The 14,357-nt window shown below is 42.1% G+C and overlaps 5 protein-coding genes across 5 annotated transcripts; 3 read left to right on the top strand and 2 right to left on the bottom strand.

Annotated features, from left to right (window-relative positions):
• Nucleotides 1-2,613: 2,613 nt before the first annotated feature.
• K441DRAFT_30714 (uncharacterized protein) lies at nucleotides 2,614-3,578 on the bottom strand. The gene is made up of 2 exons (XM_067641078.1): nucleotides 2,826-3,578; nucleotides 2,614-2,764 (listed from the first exon to the last, which is right to left on the bottom strand). Exon 1 carries the CDS (start codon nucleotides 3,338-3,340, stop codon nucleotides 2,876-2,878), a length of 465 nt encoding a protein of 154 aa, XP_067506632.1. The 5' UTR covers nucleotides 3,341-3,578; the 3' UTR covers nucleotides 2,614-2,764; nucleotides 2,826-2,875.
• On the top strand, nucleotides 3,438-5,001 carry K441DRAFT_656535 (uncharacterized protein). Its single transcript, XM_067648022.1, has one exon. It carries the CDS (start codon nucleotides 3,817-3,819, stop codon nucleotides 4,624-4,626), a length of 810 nt encoding a protein of 269 aa, XP_067506633.1. The 5' UTR covers nucleotides 3,438-3,816; the 3' UTR covers nucleotides 4,627-5,001.
• A 14-nt stretch (nucleotides 5,002-5,015) lies between these two features.
• K441DRAFT_656536 (uncharacterized protein) lies at nucleotides 5,016-5,375 on the top strand. The gene has a single exon (XM_067648023.1). It carries the CDS (start codon nucleotides 5,021-5,023, stop codon nucleotides 5,219-5,221), a length of 201 nt encoding a protein of 66 aa, XP_067506634.1. The 5' UTR covers nucleotides 5,016-5,020; the 3' UTR covers nucleotides 5,222-5,375.
• A 3,337-nt stretch (nucleotides 5,376-8,712) lies between these two features.
• On the top strand, nucleotides 8,713-9,723 carry K441DRAFT_656537 (mitochondrial 54S ribosomal protein mL54). Its single transcript, XM_067648024.1, has 2 exons — nucleotides 8,713-9,151; nucleotides 9,310-9,723. Exons 1-2 carry the CDS (start codon nucleotides 8,743-8,745, stop codon nucleotides 9,549-9,551), a joined length of 651 nt encoding a protein of 216 aa, XP_067506635.1. The 5' UTR covers nucleotides 8,713-8,742; the 3' UTR covers nucleotides 9,552-9,723.
• Nucleotides 9,724-10,284: 561 nt separating this feature from the next.
• On the bottom strand, nucleotides 10,285-11,318 carry K441DRAFT_549824 (Metallo-hydrolase/oxidoreductase; the record flags this gene model as incomplete). The annotated part of the gene is made up of 4 exons (XM_067643031.1): nucleotides 10,285-10,646; nucleotides 10,707-11,085; nucleotides 11,147-11,197; nucleotides 11,247-11,318. The coding sequence occupies 4 exons, from the start codon at nucleotides 11,316-11,318 to the stop codon at nucleotides 10,285-10,287; spliced, it is 864 nt and encodes a 287-aa protein (XP_067506636.1).
• Nucleotides 11,319-14,357: the final 3,039 nt, after the last annotated feature.

Raw genomic sequence — 14,357 nt, forward strand, 5'->3', positions numbered from 1 at the left:
ATAAGGACTATCCTTCGCGGCCTACTCTGGCTAAATAGACATAACATAAAAGTAAATAATTGCCACCTAATATAAATACATAAAACATAATAGCAGGAAGCTTAAAATTAAAAAAGACTTAAAATATGTTATAATGTTTATAATATAATTACGTAATACGCAAAATATTAAGGAACTTTAACGGCTAGTTAAAGTTATCTAATTAGTTAGATCTGCCTTACTAAGACCTACTATAAAGATATTAGTTCTGCTTACTGCCTTAACCAAGCTAATAGTAATTTTTTATCTTAGGGATGGAAAATCCTAATTAGTCCATTTAACGATAGAATTAGTAAAACCCTATACCGCTACCCGACGCGAAAACATAATACGCAATAAGTTATAAGTCTTAACTAAAATTGAATTATTTGGACCTTCGGCTAAAAGGGGGGGTACTATAACAGGACTAGCCCAGTTATAGTAGGAATGTCTTGGTAAAACACTTAATAGATAAATTCTGACGCTTTAACCAAAATTTGCCCAATTAATTAAATTACCGAAGTCTGTTAAAGACCGCGTGCGTATATGCGCACGCATCGACCACTAAGCCCCTAACTATTTAATTATATAATTCTCTTATTATTCCTTTCTCTTCTTTACGTAACGTCTTATTCTTAGCGAGAGCTATATACCCTTAGATTTAGATAGAATTTATATCATTCCTTTAAATCTTCCTTAAAGTCTCTCCGCGTCCTTACACTTAGTTTTTATAATTTCTATTACTAGTTTATTTATAATTATAAAGTTATAGTAAAGCCTCTTATATAACTTACCCGGAAAGATACGCCTTTTATCTTTAATAATAACTATATAAAAGCCTTTAAAGAGTTAAAAGATTAGCTTATCTCTTCCCTAATCCTTTATTACTATAACCTAGACCTTAAATTAATGTTAAAAACAGACGCTTCTAATAGGGTTATAGTGAGAATCCTATTATAGCTATACCTAAACGGCAAATAGTACCCTATTGCTTTCTTCTTAAAAATAATAGACTTAGCTAAGTATAACTATAAAGTATACAATAAAGAAATACTAGCTATTATTTAATTCCTATTCTAATAGCGCGCAGAGCTTAAGGGTATAAACTCCTAGATTAAGATATATATAGACTATAAAGCAGCTTACTAAATAATAAGCTTAATAGGCCAAAATACTTTCCTAATTCTTTTTTACGATTATATATTGTTCTAGTAAGCAAAACTTTAAGGTTAATACCTTAACCTAAAGAGAATAAGATATAGGACCCTAGGATAAGCTAAAGACTTAATACCGGACGTATATACTTCTTTATCCTAAATAGTAAAGTACGGTTGCTGTGTTAATAAGGCTAGTTAGGTAAAACTAGGTTTAAAAACGCGTCTTTAAACTTTAAGGCTGTACTTTGCCCCCTAATATATTAGTTAGCTAGTTAAATTCACTAGAATATACTAATAGAGGATGTTACAATTTAATTGTATTGTAAACTATAACTGTAGCTGCTAGATTAGCCCTATTATAATTGCTTAAAGTTAATACGCGTTAAGAATTGGGCCCGGTTTACGGCGAACGCGCGCCTATAATCTCTTAGACGCTTTATAGAGGAATTTGGGGGTTGCAAGGGGGGTATAGGGTAGCGCGACGTTCTATTGGCTTAGGAGTTCGCAGGAGTTAGTACGCGCCGCTGATTGGCTCAGGAGTTCTCACGAGTTGGCAGAGTGGGGCTGTGGCAAGAGAGTGGGGCCATGCAACGCCGCAAATTTCTCGGAGAAGCGGCTGAGGCACCTGAGATAACCGCAGGCTAAAAGGCTTGAAAATACGGTTCTTAAGCCTACTACTAATATTGCTCTCCTTTGCTTAGAAAATAAGGGCCTCTAAAAGGCGTTTAGTAATAAGAAGAAGAAGAGAACTTATAGCAAGCCTCTCTTTAATAAGCTATGTGTAGAGACTAACTGTAAGGCTATATTCTTTAGCCCCTTAAAAATTAAGCAGGCGATAAAGCTTTAAGAGAAGCGCAAACGACTATAATATTAAGAGGAGGTATGCCGATAGAATGAAAAGATTTAGAAGCAACTTATAAAGGAAGTACAATAGCTTGCAATAGTATAGAGGAAGCAGGTTAGAATACAAGCCAAGGTTTAATAAGAGAAGGAGGCAGCTAAAAAACGCCGCCAGAGAAAAGGCTGCATACGCTCGCGTAGCAAATCTATAGCTTTAAAACGACCTTAAGCTAACAAGAGGAGGTAGACAAAAGAAACAAGCTTCTAGGCAATCTCTTATTGTTATTTTAAAGGTCGCAATTAAGGTAATAGATAGAGTGGTCATATCTAGGGCTACTCGCGCTTAATACTAAATTTAACGACTTCCTACGGTCGGAAAATCTCATACAGTAGCTCATTCGAACGACGAAACTTAGTGGATTACTACATTAAAGATCTAGACGATTTTATTAATTATATGTGATTCTACGGCCTCAAATCAAGTCTTGGCAATATTTGATTTAGGTGTGCATTGAGTGGGACCGTGCACGGAGGGGGGAGAACCCGTAAAATTTTGGTGTAGTTTTGGGTAGCTCGCTTGGGTGGCTGGCTCGTTTGGGTGGCTAATGCGTTATCCGCAATCGATTTCTTGGTCTGAGCTTCTGATGTAATGGATAGGAGGCATTAACGTAATATGCGGGCGGTAGGAAAGTCCTAACGGACACATTGCAGGCCAAATATATATGAGGAGCAGCACAAGTGTACGATAGCTACATTGTAGAATAGAACGTCAGCTCCTCCCACCCTCTGAGTCCGAAGGCTCAACATCACCCTTGTCTTGAGCTTGCAATAATTGCTTGGTCTCTCAACCAGACGTCCTGTCACGTGGATGGAATTATCAAGAGATACAATGTAGGCGTGCGCGTCCACGGGGTGAGTATGAGGAAGATGTCTTGTAGCAACGCCGTTCTACAGCGACGCTGTTTCATTCTAGTTGAAACGGCGGGTCTCTGCCTCTGGAGCACAGCACGCCCTGCCAGGGACCCCGACAAGTTCTGTGACATGTTGGCGCCGGGCTTGCACACATAATTGGTACAGCGGGAATGGCGAGGTGTGCTCAGACCTCTTTCCGGTCTTTGCCAGGCACACACGGCTGGCCATTCTTCGCCAGCCTGTCCTTGACTCCTCAACCCTAATTCCGCCAGCTTTTCTCTCCTGCAGTCCGCTCTCCTTCTGACCCTCCCTTCAATTCCACCCTCCTTTTGTTCTGCGTAACCTTCACTGCAGCATCGCTCTCTGTCGCGGCCTGGTTGTTCGCTCCTTACGACAGCTGGACTCCCTTCCATTCTTTTCGGCGCTCTTTTTCTTTACACCCTCCTTTTTGTCCACTCGCACGGCTGCTAGTCAGCGGTACAAATCCGTAACCCAGCTCATTCATCACTCTCCGTCGGACTTCGTCAGCAGGTCGCCATATCCTTCTTCTAGTACTTCCGTAGACAGATCGGTATCACGCGACAGTTTCGCCATCATACAGCACGTAGCACGGTCGGAGCTACTGAGCCCAGCACTGAGAACAAAACCGGCTGCACCCTACCCTCTACCCCAGCGCCTACGAAACACGGGCATTCAATTACCGTCCAGTCTATTAACAGGCGTTGCGCGGTACTCCAATCGACTGGTCTTTCGTGCGCTTTGGTCGCCAATTTATCCGCGGCTATCCCGCACTCCTTTCCCGGCAGAACGCGATCGTTCCTCGCCGGCCCTTCCACCGCATATTTGACGCATTTGCATTTCCGTCTAATTATCTTTGGGAACCTCCAGCATGTCGCTTGCTAGAGCCATGACCCGGCGCATGAGACGTACAGAAATATCTTCGTCACCACCAACTCGGGCGTCAAGCATGAGAGATTCCAACCAACGCATTGACCGTAACAGAATCTCGTCTCCTGTAGCTTTATTATCGACGACAAATATGCTGTCCTACAATGCACCCGATATCGCAACCATGCGCCATGCATCTTCGTCTTCATCGTCTACGTTATCTCACAGTTCAGCTGAAGAATCGGACCATACCTTGTCCTCAAATAGGTCGCGAGAAACTCTCACCGATGCTTCTTCCGTTGATTCCTCACCAACTTCGCCTGAGCCAAATCATCTCTCCTGCTACTTTCCAGCTACTCAAACGCCTCACCGATCTGCCTCGTCGGGAAATCTCTTTCGTAAATCCGAGTTGACAGAGAAGGTTCCAGCAGTTCCTGAACGGGCAGTATCCCACAGCAGGCGCGCTCATGAGCGTGTTGCACACAAGCGATCGCTCCAGAACATGAAGCCTCCGAGCAGTCTTCACATGAGAGAACAAAGGTCTTCTCGTGAACACCGGACATCTTTCAACATGTTTAAGAGTACGGTTGAAGAGGGCCATCCGTTTGGCAAAGAACTAGAACAGCTAAATGAAGTTGTAGAAGAATTCGGAGGCGTAGTTATGGACGTTGAGATGGAAGAAGACATTGCGAGCATGAGTCAAAAAGGCCTAGTGAAACTGTGCGCAACGGATTACTTAGATGAAATCCAACCACTCTACAGTGGTCTGTTCGAAAGCCGATACCTTTCGACGCCAACAGCGTGGATATAAGCCTGATTCGAAGCCAAGAGAGACTGGCTCTCTCATATCTGGCAGATTGATTAAATACACCGGGTCATTTTTCTTGTGCATACTTAACATTAGTTTTTTCTCAACATTCACTACGTTCTTTTGGGTCTGGTTCGCGGTGAATGGAGTTTTTCAACAACGAGTGGAATGGCCGGTGGAGAGCAAGATTTTTGGGGGCATTTTTCTCCCGTCCACTCCTTAACGATGATATATGTGATGGTGTGTAGAGATGTTTGGGTTGCGTCGTCGAGAGAGATCTAAACGGAATCTAGCCTGCACTGTTTTTTAGTTGCTTAAAAAACTAATGCTATCTTCAGAATTAAATACTTATCAGCTTATATGCTTCTATAATCGCCCCTAATGACCCTTCAGCTCAATGAGCATGAAAAACCTCTACGAGTTTCACCTCCCTTATATGGTACTCGGACCTTACATAACGGCGCTTTCAAGTGTCCCGTATTCTTGCCTACTCCATCTCATTATCATTATGGGTTTTAACTGGCAGGCATCTGAAAATCCTTCTACGATTATAAGAGACCGCTCGAATCAGATCAAGAAACGTACTCTAAGGGAATGAAACACTATAACATAATCATTAGAGGCTTGTTATGCCCGACTTGTTCACATATTGCGGTTATTCTGTCGATCTATGACCTTATCCCTTAACACGTTCAGGCACCGCGCGAACACCAAAACCAAAACAACGCGTATATCTATAGAATTCAATCATCAAATACACCACCTCCATACCTTCCATCAGGGCAGTGACCAGGCTAGCATGGAATATGTGAAAAAGAGGCTCCATGAGGAAGAATCTAAGGGGCTCAATTGCTCGAGAAGATATCTACAAGGTGGCACGTGTAGTGTCACGTAATATGTCACGTGTACGTCGCTGAGCTCAAAACATGCGGATCGTTGGTACCCCCAACAAAAATTTTGACCCGAGTTTGTGATTAATAAGCCGATTAATTAACCCAAAGCTTTAATTTAGAGCCTTATTGTATAGAGCTTAATTAACATATACTAGTAGGTATAGATTTATTTCGTAAATCCTATACTTTCGTCGTGCTTTGTAGTAGGGGGTAAGCTTTAGGCGGAGCCTTGTGCAGAGCTTTAATGGAACCTTGTATAGAGCTTTGGTAGAGCCTCGTGTAGAGCTTTGGTAGAGCCTTGTGCAGAGCTTTGGTAGAGCCTCGTGTGGAGCTTCATGTAGAGCCTTGCGCAGAGCCACGTGCAGACATGCAGACGTGCAGACTTGTTCTGGCGATTAACTGCAGAGACATTTATAGAGACTATTGTATAGGCAATTGTATGAGCGTTTAATTGATCGTTCGTACGGGCGTTCATATGGGCAATTAATTGATTAATTAATTGTTTGGACGTTTGTAGAGCCGTACGCAAAGCAATACGTAGAGCCATTTGTAGAGCCGTTCGTAGAGACGTTCGTAGGCCGTTTAATTAATTAATTAATTAATCGTATAGGCGTTTATATAGGCAATTAATCGATTAATTGACTAATTATATGGGTGTTATACGGGCGATTGTGTAGACGTTTGTAGAGCCATTTATAGAGCTGTTTGTGTAGACGATTATAGAGCATTCCTAGTATATCAGTGCTGCATGTTAGTAGAGCTTTAGAGCTCCGTATTAAGCTTCAAGTAGAGTTTCGAGTAGAGCTTTAAGCTCAAGGGGGAGACCCCCTTGGACCCCCATGCGCACTGCATGCTCTATTTACCGCGTGGGCAGAGCTCTTGCAGAGGATTTGGTAGAGCGTTTAGTAGAGCTTTTGCAGAGCTTTATATAGAGGTTCGTGTAGAGCTTTTATAGAGCTTCGGTAGAGCTTCGAGTAGAGCTTCGGTAGAGCTTTATCTAGAGCTTTGGTAGAGCTTCGTGTAGAGCTTCGGTAGAGCTTTATCTAGAGCTTTGGTAGAGCTTCGTGTAGAGTTTTAGTAGAGCTTCGTGCAGAGCCTTATGCAGAGCCACATGCAGGCGTTCGCACGGGCGATTAACTGCGGAGACGTTTATAGAGACAATTTTATAGGCAATTGCATGGACGTGTGATTGATCGTTTGTATAGGCGTTTGATTGATCGATTGTATGGGTGTTTAATTAATTAATTAATTGTATAGGCGTTCGTACGGGCAATCGTGTAGACGTTTGTAGAGCCGTTTGTAGAGCCGTTTGTAGAGCCGTTCGTGTAGACGATTATAGAGCCTTCCTAGTATATTAGTGCTGCGTATTAGTAGAGCTTTAAGCTCAAGGGGGAGACCCCCTTGGACCCCCCCTGCACACTGCGTGCTCTATTTACTGCGTGGGCAGAGCTCTTGCAGAGGCTTTGGTAGAGGCTTTGGTAGAGCTTTTAGTAGAGCTTTTGCAGAGGTTCGTACGGAGGTTCGTGCAGAGCTTTTGTAGAGCTTTGATAGAGCTTTGAGTAGAGCTTTGAGTAGAGCTTTGATAGAGCTTCGAGTAGAGCTTCGAGCAGAGCTTTAATAGAGCTTTGAGCAGAGCTTTAATAAAGCTTTAAGCAGAGCCTCTTGTTTTTAAAGGCCTTATAAACGACTTTATAGAGGTTTGAGTAGAGGTTTGTATAGGCGTTCGTGTAGGTGTTCGTGCAGGCATTCGTGCAGGCGTTCGTACAGACGTTTGTAGAGACAATCGTACAGACGTTCGTATGGACGATTGTATGGGCGATTATAGACGTTTGTAGAGACGTTTATAGACGCTCGTAGAGACGTTTATACGGGCGTCTGATTGATTGTATGGGCGTTCGTACGGGCGATCTTGTAGACGTATTGTAGAGCCGTTTGTAGAGCCGTTTATACGGACGATCGTACAGGCAATTGTAGAGACGTTCGTAGAGACGATTGTGAGACTTCCTAGTATATTAGTGCTGCGTGTTAGTAGAGCTTTGGAGCTCCGTATAGGGCTTCGAGCAGAGCTTCAAGGGGGAGACCCCCTTGGACCCCCCTGCGTACTACGTGGTCTATTTCACTGCGTGCTAGTACACTGGGTGGGTAGAGGTGTTGTAAAGTCTTTTGGTAGAGCTTTTGTAGAGCTTCGTGTAGAGCTTCGTGTAGAGCTTTTGCAGGGCTTTGGTAGGGCTTGGTGCAGAGCTTGCAGAACTTTGGTAGAGCTCGATGTTTTGAAGTTCGTCACGTGGATTCTGCCACAACTTACCGCGCGCACTTTTTTTCTAACCAATGAGAAGCTGGCTTGGCGGGAGTTTGAAATCCAGAACCCGAAAATATAGACCACTCGTACCTCGGGTCAATAAACTTGTCTCAGCATGCTTTACCTCAGCAAGCTCAGACGTGATTCTGGTGGTTTCGCACAAATGTAGTTAGTCAGCTTGCGGACTAACTAAAAATCCGTTACCTCAGCGAGCTCAGACGTGATTTTTTAGCTAGCGTCGGAATAACCTACGCCGTCTTCCGAACTGCAAAATCACGTCTGAGAGCCTTTGGCGAGTTTTGTCAAAAGCGTAAGCAAAAATCTTAGTTTTAGCGATTTTATAAAGGGATTTCCTCTACAACGTAATAAAATAAAGCCTTTAAAGGTTCATAGATATATCTTAGGGGGCCACTTTATATACTAACAGCTTTAGAATTATATTATCCCCTCCTAAATCTAAGATTAATTTCGTTAAAGTTAAAATTCCTATTGTTAAAAGCGTAAGTACCTTTACGTACCCTTATATACGGGCCCACATAAGGTATAAAAAGCCTAAAATTTCATAATCTATAGAGCCAGATCTCCTGAGTAATTTAATAAAAATTTTACCTTAAAATATGTTATGGGGAGATTAATTAATTTTGTTGGGGTTTATAAGTTTTCCATATAAAAAAAGCTTATGCTTCCATACAAATCTCGCCAAAGTCCCTCAGATCAAGAAATCGATCAAATATCCGAAGGAGATTAGCGCGCCAGCGCAATCGATTTCTTGGTCTGAGCTTCTGAGGTAAGAAAATCCGCACTAACGGAATCACGTCTGAGCTTTGCTGAGGTAAATTATGGTGTCGGCGATCGGAAAAAGTAGGCCGGGACTTGAAACTTGCGGATGCTACGTGACCATGGACAAATTCTCCATTCAAAACAACCATGATCTGCCATCGCTGTCTACGGGCGGCTGCTCGAGTACAGCTGTTCCATCCTTCCCACAATACCACGGCGCCATCCTTCAACCGTCTTCTTTCAACCACCTCGCAACAAGGCTCGCTACCCTCCTTGCATAAGCTCCCAGCAGCAACGTCTACTTCTGCTGCACAGCCATTGAGCACACCATTAACACCCTCCCCTGCGGCAGTGGGCGTAGAACCTGGAAAATCTCAAATCCCTGTAATAATACTATCATCTACACCGGCAGGCACGCCGCTAAAAGGTCTAAATTTCCTCAAGAGTCGAAGCGATCCGATCGCCTTGGAGGACTCGGAATATCCGTCATGGCTTTGGGATATACTCAAGAAGGACGGGAAGAAGGGTGAAGATGGGAAGGAGGGGGATCTGTTTTGTAGGTTATTTGTTATCCTACTTTATGCTTCGATATCCCTAAATAAATAGCTATGCGTGTTTGGATATTGTACATTCCATGGATTCGATAGATATGAGCTTGGCTGCACTGCTTAGGTTTTTCGAACATGGTCAGTTACTAACACTGCGCCTTTCCAGCGAAATCAAAAAAGCAACGGCGACTAGCCGCGAAAAGATTGCGGAAGCAAGCACTCATAAACCCAGAAATGCTTACACCAAAAGTACCTATATATGAACAAAGCATCGATTTACCTACCGGGGATGGGACCGTCCAAGGCGCGGTTGACGCTGTGAAAGCAAGAGAAGATTTAAGAAAAGCAATGCGGGTAAAGAGGAGGACTACTATCAAAGAGGGCAACTTCTTAAAATCTATGGCCTAGTCCAAAAGTTATACTAAATTGTCAAATGACTGTATTATATTTTATCTCAAGCAGATGTGGTTGTGGGTAGCTTCAAGAGGAAAGAATAGTCAGCTATGACCTTTGGATTATCAGCCGCACTGTACATACTAATGTTCTGAATTTAACGAAATATAAATGACCCTACTGACCCTATTTGTAACATAACAGCAGTATTTGATGCTGATGGTCTTTTCCTATTCCTCAAGTGTCATTCTTCTCCCTCTAAAGACATCCCACATGTCATTTACTTTCCCTTTTCAGTGTTTTCGGCGAAGTAAGGGAAACAGTCTGTATGCTCACCCCTTCTCTTAGATGCCAAGGTCCAAACACGCCAGAACCAAAATCCCAATCCGATCCAGCCCTGCTATATCTTTTGACAGAAGGGCTCTAACAGTAGCACCCCCTACGCAGTAGTGACGATGACTTGCAGTCAAGCATTTGGCCATAATAACCGCAAGGCTTACCAAGATACAGTAACGCTCGAGGCTACCGCATTTACACGATTACCTTACTATATATTAGCGTACGGGGGGTTAACGGTAGACCTAAATAGCAATAACTGAGCAACTAGGGCGTTATTCTGTTCTGCGGGGGCGAAAATGCAATGATTGTGCATGCCACAACATATGTCAATGTACACCAGATACGCCCTAGACTCTTACTCAGAATATTTAACACCTGTATCTCTTTACTCAACTCTAGTCTTTCAGTGTTACTCGTATGCATGTGGTGCCATTTTAAGCCCTTCCAATGCCTTGGCACAGTGACCAAAGATCATTCTCGCCCCAGTCCTTCTTTGCAACATATGGATCATCTGGTTGCTTCTTACCCAATCATCATGCTCTCTCGCCAACCAGCCTTGAGGCACACTTTCTTCGTAGTTCTCAGAGACATGGTACATATCGGTCGTGAAGACCCAGGTCCCGGTTTTCGGCATATTGACTTGCAGGATACATAGGCCGGGGGTGTGACCTGGGGCGTGGTGTAAATTTAAACCCTGCGCAATTTCTACGAAGCTGCCACTGAAAGGTACCCAAGTTAAGTCAAAAGTTAGGTAGTGGGGCAAGTAGACTCCTGGGTAATAACATGTCAATTGGAGGGGGAGCATCATATAGGGAAGGGGAGTAATTTTACCCAAATCTGATTTGGTCGCCACCGAATAAAATGCATGCTTCAACTCCTTCTCATGCACATAGATCGGGACACCAGTATTTCTGAAGTATTCCAGTCCTCCAGCATGATCCAGATGTAAGTGCCCTATTACGACCATTTTGACATTCTTGATGTCATGGCCGGTTTTCTTGATCTGCACGTCTAGCTCTTGATCTTCGCTATAATCAACGCGCGCAAAAATGTCGTTGATCGGTGCGCCCCAGATTTCTGGGTAGTCTTTGCCAGACCCAGTCTCAAAAAGAATAAGGCCATCAACCGGATGCTCGATCAGTACGGAAACCATAATTAGCTTACGCCGCTCCCGAGCAGGATTGGGATTAGAGAGTGTGGAGGTGCCGCCCTAGGTATTAGTTTGTAAGAGAGTTAGGTCAAGGAGTGAGACATCTCGCTCTCGCACATACACCGCGTTTGAACCAGGCTTCATCACATTCCAGATTACCTACATGAAGCAGCTACAACGGAGTAAGCAGTCGCTTCTTGGGGATGCTGGAAGTATATTACCCATAGCTTTGTGCCCTGTGGCTCAATTAGGTAAGCACACAGCGACAAAATAATAGGAGTCGGGACTTGCATTGGGAGCCTGATTTATCAAGTCGAGCGAAGTTGCCATGATGGTGATTGAACATCCAAGCCAGGAAAGATGGTGTAAACATTTGAAAAGAGTATCTGGTCGCAACCCCATCTCGGCAAATTTGGAATTTTCCGTCCCACAGTAATGGCCAATGATAATCATACACCCCGTTATAACCCTACCACCTACGTTATCCATAAATGATACGCATACACCCCCTACCCAAACAGGCTTAGATTATTCCCGTTTAGATTAAAACGTCACTACTATTCTTACTACCTACTTCTAAGTTAATTAATTAGATTGCGCAAGGGTCTAAAAGGCACTGTGCGAGCTAATTTAGGTGCTGTTACCCTTACTTAACGCTTATAAACTGCCTCCGTAGGTAGAGCCAGCGCCTACGCCCACGCCCCCGCCTAGTGTATGCGGTATTTTACTCAAATGCCGATAGCTTGTGATAAGTTAAGGTATTAATGCGATTTGCTAGATTACTAACTAGGCGGAAAGCGGAATAAATATAAGAGGCTGTCACGAAGTGACTACAAGCGATGATAATATGTAGCGAAGTAGATCTTATTAAGCTACGTACATGAACTGTGTGATAAAGTCAAGACGTTGCGTAAGGAAAGAAGGTAAGGAAACAGGAAGAGAGGGTATATATCGTTAACTTGGTTGCTTGTTAACACGTACACAGGGCAGAGTAGGATTAGTGTAGCGGTCCTGAGCTTGGCAGAATATGGCAGAATGCGGCAGATTGCCGTAGATTGCCGTAGATTGCGGTCTCGTGATCGGTCTCTAATTACTGAGTCGGTAGAAACAGGTGGGTGTGTATAAGGTGTCACGGGGGTGTCCCGTTGTTACGGACGCTTTAAGTACGATGTTACGACTACTTGGAAAAGAGACGGAAGAAGCTAGTTGGTTGATTCAGGCACGGTCCAGGATGGAGCCGATAGAGCCATGTGACGAGGAATGGTAACTGAGGTCACGTGGGGTGATCTGTATGATCTGTAGGATCTATGTGATCCGTGACAGAGCAGACAGAGCACACGTACATCACGTATAAGGAGGATTTCATAGGAGTACGGTTATGTATTTAAGGACCCTTAGTCCCTACCTAGATAGTTCCTTTCTTTATAGTGATTCTTAGAATACAATTAGAGTTAATCTGTTGGGCAACCACTCTACCAGTTATTATTACGTTATTGACTTTTGTACTTACATTTCCTACATACCTAGCCTAATAATAGGACCTACCGTAGTTCTTACTATAAGGTTCTATTATATAATTACTACCTAGTTACGGTATTAATATAGGAAAGTCGAACAATATACAACTAAAAGCAGCCACCACAACGCCATCTACGGCAGCAACTATATTAAGGTTAGGTAACGACACTAGTATAGCAGACACTGACTTACAGCAACCTATAACGGTTGGACAGCTATAAGAGATAGTTGACTAATTAATAGAAAATAATATAATGTTGGAAAATAGGATTAACGGGATAGGCGTAGTAAAGGTTAAGTTACTATTAATTAAGAGATACTTAGGAGAGAGATTAAAGCTTAAAGGATTCCTTACGCAAATGCACTTTAAGGTAGCGTAAGAGGGAGTAAAGCTGGCAATACCTATAGATTAAATAGTATACGCAGGATTATTCTTAACAGAAAGAGTACTTAAATGGTTTAAGCCTTACCTTATAGAAATCCAGGTAAACAGAATAATGACTATAAACTAAGAGGTACGGTTTATATTCTTAAGCTAGAATGGATTTATAGAACGACTTATATAAATGTTTAAAGACCTAGAGGTAGTAACTATAGCGGAAAGAAAACTCTAAGACATTATGTAATAAATCTTAGTAATTAAGTATATAATGCAGTTCTAGACGTTAGTGATATAAGTTAAGTAGAATAATAGGGCGCTTATAGCACAGTATAAATAAGGACTTAAGGCTAAAGTCTAGGACGTAATTATTCTAATGGAAGATGTAGATACCCTAAGAGAACTAATAGATTAGGCGATTAAGATTAATAATTAGATCTACTAAAGGGAATAGGCTAAGAAAGGTTAGGATAGAGTTCTATAGTTATATAAGGCGTAGAGTACGTAACGACTAAAGCTAAGTTAAAAACTATAGTATAGCGTAGAGCTAATAGACCTAAGTGGTACTAGAGAAGCCTATAAGAAATAGAGTAAGAAACTATAGAAACCTAGAGGATAAGGATTAAGTAATTAAAGGTCTAAAAAGTAGAGGCTAAACTAGGGATTTTAATAGTAGAAGACGTTTAGGCGGACTCTATAATAAGAAAAATGGTTTAGAGAAGGAGCTTATATAAATTGCGGAAAATAGGGTTACTTTATAAGGGATTATAAAGATGGTTAGAAGTACTATATAATAAAGGAAACTAGACTAATAGTAGACGACATATACGTATAGAGGGATAATAATATACTATAAGGAATAAAAGAGTGTTTAATTAAAAGCTTTGCGTTTTGTTATAACAACGCATACTAAATTTATAAGGACGCTAAGTATGGCGTAAGCTATTAGTTATAAGAGCTAGTACCTATAGGATATAGAGGAACTAACGAACCAGTTCGCAGATCGGACATTAAGGACGATAAATTTGACGTAGGTGAAACATTTCGTAATAATAAGGTAATAAGAGCGGTTTACTAGAAACATATAGCTATTAGAGATATTATACTAGAAGTAAAGGATAATTCCACTATAGAATAGGGAATATTAGTAGGGATTAAGACCCTATTAGATATAATGTCTATCGCTTTATAAAACGCAAGAGAAATAAAATAGCAAACTATTTTAGCACTTGGTAAAGGCAAAAGGCCACAGGCTTAAGATTTTTAAGATAAGATAAGAGACGACTAAGATTCTTAAGACAAGATAAGGCAAGCTTAAGGACCTATAACGGACGAAAACCAATAAAATAGAGCAGTAGCTTAGTTTAAAGACATATAAATAAGCTCGGGACGAAGTTTCCTACAGATATAAAATTCTTAAGACGAGATAAGTGAG

Source organism: Cenococcum geophilum (genome assembly GCF_001692895.1).
Source record: "Cenococcum geophilum 1.58 unplaced genomic scaffold K441scaffold_11, whole genome shotgun sequence".
Lineage (NCBI taxonomy): Eukaryota > Fungi > Ascomycota > Dothideomycetes > Gloniales > Gloniaceae > Cenococcum > Cenococcum geophilum.